At 59.0% G+C, this 6,423-nt stretch overlaps 1 protein-coding gene across 1 annotated transcript in view; it reads right to left on the bottom strand.

Moving 5' to 3' along the window:
- NXN (nucleoredoxin) overlaps positions 1 to 6,423 on the bottom strand; it is a 32,525-nt gene that overhangs the window by 3,319 nt on the left and 22,783 nt on the right. Inside the window, exons 12-17 of the mRNA XM_011999650.1 lie at positions 5,774 to 6,017; positions 4,613 to 4,684; positions 3,019 to 3,557; positions 2,683 to 2,780; positions 2,120 to 2,295; positions 1,164 to 1,649 (exon numbers count right to left, since the gene is read on the bottom strand). Of these exons, the coding sequence (XP_011855040.1) occupies positions 1,164 to 1,649; positions 2,120 to 2,295; positions 2,683 to 2,780; positions 3,019 to 3,557; positions 4,613 to 4,684; positions 5,774 to 6,017 (1,615 nt within the window). The remainder of the gene's footprint in view (positions 1 to 1,163; positions 1,650 to 2,119; positions 2,296 to 2,682; positions 2,781 to 3,018; positions 3,558 to 4,612; positions 4,685 to 5,773; positions 6,018 to 6,423) is intronic.

The following is a 6,423-nucleotide window of genomic DNA, read 5'->3' as shown; positions in this document are numbered from 1 at the left end:
CCCACCCCACCGAGTAGCTCTGGGGCCCCAGGCAGAGGGTCTCGCCTACACCAGGCTCACCACGGGGAAACCCACCCCACCGAGTAGCTCTGAGGTCCCAGGCAGAGACTTTCCACTGAATTCCTCACAAACCCGCCCACGAGGCTGAGCTTCCCCTAAGCCAGGACCTGAGGCGCCTGCTAGTTTCTCTCAGCCACAGAATGAGAAGCCACAACCTCAGACCTCCGACTTCCTAGTGAAACTGGTGGTGAGGGGGAGGGGGTGAGGACTGTGGTCTGGTCAGTGGCGTTTTTTTGTTTGTTTTTTTGAGACAGAGCCTCTCTCTGTTGCCCAGGCTGGAGTGCAGTGGTGCCATATGGGCTCACTACAACCTCTGCCTCCCGGGTTCAAGTGATTCTCCTGCCTCAGCCTCCCAAGTAGCTGGGATTACAGACACGTGCCACTGCGCCTGGCTAATTTTTGTATTTTTAGTAGAGACAGGGTTTCACCATTTTGGTCAGCCTGGTCTCGAACTCCTGACCCCAGGTGATCCACCCACCTTGACCTCCCAAAATGCTGGGATTACAGGCGTGAGCCACCGCGCCCAGCCTCATACGGTAATTCTGAGTTGTTGGAGGGGAGCCCTAAGTCCAAGGCAGAGGACCAGGTTTTGCAAAAGGAACCAGGGCCATCCCACCGGACTGCAGGGAGCCTGGCGTGGATGTGGCTGTGTCCTCCTGGCCCAGCTGGGCAGTCACCCTCGGAGCACAGAGTGGGTGAGACGGGAGACCGGGAGGTGCAGGCGAGGACAGAGGAGCCAGGGCAGCCACGGGGCGGGAGCAGCTCACCCGAGCACATAGCACCGGCAGAAGCAGCCTTGGTGAGCCTCGGCCAGAGGGACCAGCCCCCGGCAGCTGTGTGTGTGCGACCCGCCCCTTTCCAACAATGGGTCTGCGCATGGGGTCCCCAGGGCATCCTCGGCCTGACCTGTTCTGCCCAGCTGGCAGCTGGGGAGCAGCTAGGAGGGAAAGTGCAGCTGCAGCTCCCACAAGGCCATGAATAAATCATCGGGGCCAAAAGCAAGGCTCCGGGGAGAGACAAAGGCCCAGGCTTGCACTGCTAGTGACAGAGAAGCTGCAGGGTCAGGCTCCTCCCAAGTGAGGCCTCTCCTGTCCCGCCCCCACCCAGGCCCCCCCCGTGAGCTTCATACCTACAAAAAGGACGAGGCAGGGGCCCTCGTTGAGCTGCGTGGCGTTGGAGTCGGAGAGCTCCAGCACGGGTTTGGGGTGCCAGGGGAACTCCCGGCAGTCCTCGTCGTTCAGCACCTCCACCCGCCCCTGCCGCGTGATCACCTCGCCCTGCGGGTCCAGCACGATGAGCGTGGGGATGCCTGAGGGGAAGAGGGGGTGCTTGGCCACTGGCCTGGGAGATGCAGGCCCTGCCTGGCAGGAGGCTTGCAGAGTCCAGCCGGGGTCCCACCCACCACGGAGGAGCCCACCAAGGACCTGGTACAGGCTCACAATGAGGAGTCCAGGTCTGAAGTCACAAAACCTGGGGAGAATCCAGGCCTGGCCAGGAGGAGCCATGGAGCCCGCTCGGGTGGGCCTGTAACCTGTCACCTTCACATTTCGGGGCCTCAGTGTCCTCAGGTACAACCTGATGAGGGTGGTGTTGTTCCTACCTTATTCTGCTATGGAAAGATCAGTGAGTTCACGCGGTTAAAGAACTTACACAGTTTGGGAGGCTGAAGTGGACGGATCACTTGAGGTCAGGAGTTCGAGACCATCCTGGCCAACATGGTGAAACCCCGTCTCTACTAAAAATACAAAAACTAGCTGGGCGTGGTGGCGCTCGCCTGTCATCCCAGCCACTCGGGAGGCAGGAGGTTGCTTGAACTTGGGAGGCAGAGGTTGCAGTGAGCCAAGATTGCAACACTGCCCTCCAGCCTGGGTGACAGAGCGAGACTCCGTCTCTAAATAAATAAATAAGAACTTAGCACAGGGTCTTGGCACATCGGAGCGATCGCTCACTGCTGGCCTCCTAAAGAGACCCCAAAGACACAGAAGACCCTCCCCGGCCGCAGGGGGTCAAACACGGAACAGGCGGTGCAGTGACCACACGGTGCATGTGCTGTGGCCACCGATGCGATGCGAGAGGAGAGGCCCTCGCCCGGCCACGGTGAGCGCAGGGCCAGTGCGGGAAGGAACCTGAGGCTGGCTGCACAGAGAGGACGACAGCTGACTGCAGCCTCCGCCGTCTGCACCCCAGCCCCACTCCCTCCCCAGGGCTGGGGAAGAAAAGTCACAGAAATCTTTCCTGCAAACCACAGGCAACCCCAACCAAAAAGCCTTCCACGAACACTCAGGGAAATCCCCATGGTGGTCACAGCTGCACGTGGGTTTTCTGCGTCTCCGTTCTTTCCAGCCCACTCCCCGCAGCCTGTCCTCCAGCCAGGGCTGCACACCCCCAGCCGCGGCCCACAGAGTCGGCCTGGGCCCCACCCTTCAGGGACCTTTGTCTCTCCATTGGCAGCCGCTCCCCCCACACACCCTGCACGTTCCAGACGCCTCTCCTCCTGGGCTGCCCAGAGCCTGAATTTTATGTGAAAGCCAGAGCAATTTAATATTTATAGATTCCCAAGTATTCGGTCAGTAATTTGCTCCGCTGACATTTTCCTTCCCTGTCGGGGGGATGCCGAGGTACCAGACACACGGCCCTCGTGTTTCGTACCCTGCTGCGGCCACCGGCACAGCGGGCGTGCCTGCCTCTGAACGGAATCAATGAATCCATTATGTTCACACCTATGAGACGAAGTGGCTAATGTTTCAGGGAGCAGGTCCACAGAGAATGGGCTCTCGAGGACGGCCACTCCGACATCTCTCTCACACACACACACACACGCAAGCACAAGCACGCGCACACACACGCAGTCGGCTCTCGCTGGGGCTCCCCTTGGATGTGCTCAGCGTGGACAGCGCTCCTGAGGAGCTGCGCGTGCTGCCACACAAGAGACCCGGGCATTTCCAGCCACGTCCTCACGGCTGCATTTTATCCCCCGAGGCCGGGGTCCACGCCAGCTGTGTCCATCCACGAGGCTCGGGGGCTGGTCTCGAGACAGCGGCCCAAAAGACACCGGGTCCGGGGGCCGCCACAGGGACAGCTGGCCGCACAGGAGCCCCTCCCGTCACCACACGCCCTTCCCAAAGTCCCCCCGGCAAGGTCCTTCCCCAGAGTTGGTGTTTCTGAGATCGGGCAGTGATGAGCACGGGGGTAAACCAGAGCCCCTGCTGCCGTGGTAAGCCCCGCGGTTGGCCCGCATGTGCCCCGGCGTGGGATGCTGAGTGGGTCTGTGGAAGAGAAGCAGGCATAGGGGACGGAGAGGGAGGAGAAGCCAGTCTGAAGGCAAAGCTGAGCACTTCCCGGCCCAGCGCCTGGGGCTCTCCGAGGGCCTCCTCCAAGGGGCCTTCTTCGTGACCCTGGCTGCAGCCTCTTCTGAGTCCATGCCTGTGGGGCCCAGGACGGCAGGGCGAGGACACGGAGCCCCGACCTGGCTGCTGAGGGGCACTCAGCGGCTTCCCCTGAGGAACGGTTCCACCAGATGACGCCTAAGAGCCTAAGACGAAGTGTGCAGGGACGGCCGTGCTGGCCCGTGTGACTGCATAAGCAGAAACCAGCTTGGACCCAAGGAAGCCACTCGTTCTTGGCACCTGCACGGGGGAAACCATCCGCGTCTGCTGTGCCAGGCCGCCTCCCCCTCGAATGGTCCTGATGAGCTTGGCCTACAGCCCCGACGAGTACATACCCTCCAAAGATGAACCAGGGGCGGGAAACGGAACTGGCTTCTGCGGCGCATCTGCCCGGTGCTGGCACGGCACAGACAGCTAATCCTCATCACAGCCGAGGCGGGCAGTACCGGGATCCCCCTTACAGATGGTCAAGTGCCCCCCCAAGGTCACCCAGCCAGGCAGTGGTTACACTGGGGACAGGAACCCCGATCTGCCTGTTGCAGACGCTGCTGCTCTTTCTGCCAGGCCATGGACGCTGCTGGGACTCTCACAGCACCTGGGATGGGGACTGTCTTAACCAGGGCAGGGGAAGTCCTGTACCTGCAGCTTTCTGCACCACCCACCTCCCTGTGCTCCTGGGGGAGAAGGCTGAGACCACAGTCACCTCTTCCCTTTCTCCCCCTTCACACACTCTCTGTTCCACCAGCCCTTGAAGCAGGTTCTCCGAAATACAGGTTTTTTGTTTGTTTGTTAGTTAGACGGAGTCTCGCTCTGTTGCCCAGGCTGGAGTGCAGTGGCGCAATCTCAGCTCACTGCAGCCTCCACCTCCCGCGTTCAAGCAATTCTCCTGCCTCAGCCTCCCGAGTAGCTGGGACTACAGGTGCGCACCCCAACACGCGGCTAATTTTTTGTAGAGATGGGGTTTCGCCATTTTGGCCAGGATGGTCTCAAACTCACCACCTTAGGTGACCCATCTGTCTCGGCCTCCCGAAGTGCTGGGATTACAGGCGTGAGCCGCCGCGCCCGGCCTGAAATACAGACTTCCAACGAGACAGCACAGTGAAGCTTCTAATGGGACTGAAGTGCTGGGATTACAGGTGTCAGCTGCCGCGCCCGTCCCAAAATACAGACTTCCAACGAGAAAGCAGGGCGAAGCCTCTAACAGGAAATTCACAGGGAACCAGGCCCACAGGGCGCCTCTGGAGCGAACGAAAAAGGAACAGCTCATGGCTGCTTTGCCTGAACTTGTTTCCCTGCGTGGGTGGCTGAGGCGCTTGGGGGAAAAGTACAGCTGGGACTCCAGCGAGGATCCAGGTAACTCAATTCCCTGTTTTATTTTTTATTTATTTATTTTTTTTGAGACAGAGTCTCGCTCTGTCGCCCAGCCTGGGGTGCAGTGGCATGATGTTGGCTCACTGCAAGCTCTGTCCCCCGGGTTCAAGTGATTCTCCTGCCTCAGCCTCCCAAGTAGCTGGGACTACAGGCGCACGCCACCACGCCGGGCTAATTTTTTCTATTTTCAGTAGAGATAGGGTTTCACCATATTGTCCAGGCTGGTCTCAAACTCCTGACCGCAGGTGATCCACCCGCCTCAGCCTAACTGCTGGGATAACGGGCATGAACCACCGTGTCCAGCCACTGTAAAATACTTTTCAGCAGAGTACCTGGTGTATTGATATTGTAAGTATTCCATAAGTATTGGCTATTATTATAAATCAGTTTTGTATACTGATTTCGCCATGGTTTCGCAACATGGTTTCGCCATGTTGGCCAGGCTAGTCTCAAACTCCTGACCAAGTGATCCGCCCGCCTTGGCCTCCCAAAGTGCTGGGATTACAGGCGTGAGCCACCGCGCCGGGCCATTATATTCTTTTAATCATCCCTAAACTGATTATTTGGCTCGTGAGAAGGCAGAGGTATGGAAAACTGGGCGCTTGCTCTAGTGAGGTCAGGAGCCCTCTGTGCTGGGCTGGAGGAAGTTATAAGCAGAAAGCAGAGACGCCGTCAAGACCGCAGTGAGGGCTGCGGCAACAGTGTGGTGTCTGCCGAGGGTGGGGCTGGCGCACTTTTGCATCCCCCACCCCAAGCTACACTCCTGGGCTTGGAACACGGACTCTAGGTTCCTAGGGAGGGCTCGGCCCCGAGTCCCCAGCTCTGCGACATGAGCAGAGCCCACAGACCCCTTTCGCCATCTCCCTCAAAACACACAGAGGAGTCAACTGCAGACTCTCCTCTCAGAGGAGGAGCCGACTTGCAGGTATTTAAAACTATCTCAAAGCCAGGTGCACCGAGGCTGTCCCACGGTTTGGCCTGGTGCCTTTTCCGCTGCCAACCAGACAGGGAGTTTGGAAGGAGGTGGGGGCTGGGGCAAGGAAGCTGAAGGGGTCCAGGACCCTGGGAGGCAGAGAGGAGCGGGCAGGGCTGTGACGCAGCCTTCTCTGCATCTGGATGGCAACGTGACCGGAGGCAGCCAGGACGAATTCCCCAAAGACTGCCAGGAGCTGGGAGGAGCCATGGAAGGAAAAGCAGGTCCTAGAACAGAAGGAGCTGGTGAGGACGCACCAGCAGGCAAACTATTACGTGATCATGAAAACGGTCCTTACGAAGACCGCAGCGACGTGGCAAATGTTTGCGCCACACTGTTTAGTAAACACCGCGGAGTGCACAGTGCCGTGTGTACGTTACGAGTCTGTGAGCGCGTACGCGGGTGGGCAGGAACCAAAGCAGACTCAGAAGTGAGAACGGTTGTGCTGCTGAGGCAGGAACGTAGGTGGGACGACAGCGAGATATCTATGTCTAGTTAGGTTTTCTTTAACGGCATCCTATTTAGCGCATTAATATCAAATGAAAATCAGGGCCGGGCGCAGTGGCTCAAGCCTGTAATCCCAGCACTTTGGGAGGCCGAGACGGGCGGATCACGAGGTCAGGAGATCGAGAC

The sequence above is a fragment of the Mandrillus leucophaeus genome, unplaced genomic scaffold, assembly GCF_000951045.1.
Source record: "Mandrillus leucophaeus isolate KB7577 unplaced genomic scaffold, Mleu.le_1.0 Scaffold6, whole genome shotgun sequence".
Classification (NCBI taxonomy): domain Eukaryota; kingdom Metazoa; phylum Chordata; class Mammalia; order Primates; family Cercopithecidae; genus Mandrillus; species Mandrillus leucophaeus.
The sequence above is the reverse complement of the archived record's forward strand: the minus strand, read 5'-3'. Positions and strand labels throughout refer to the sequence as shown.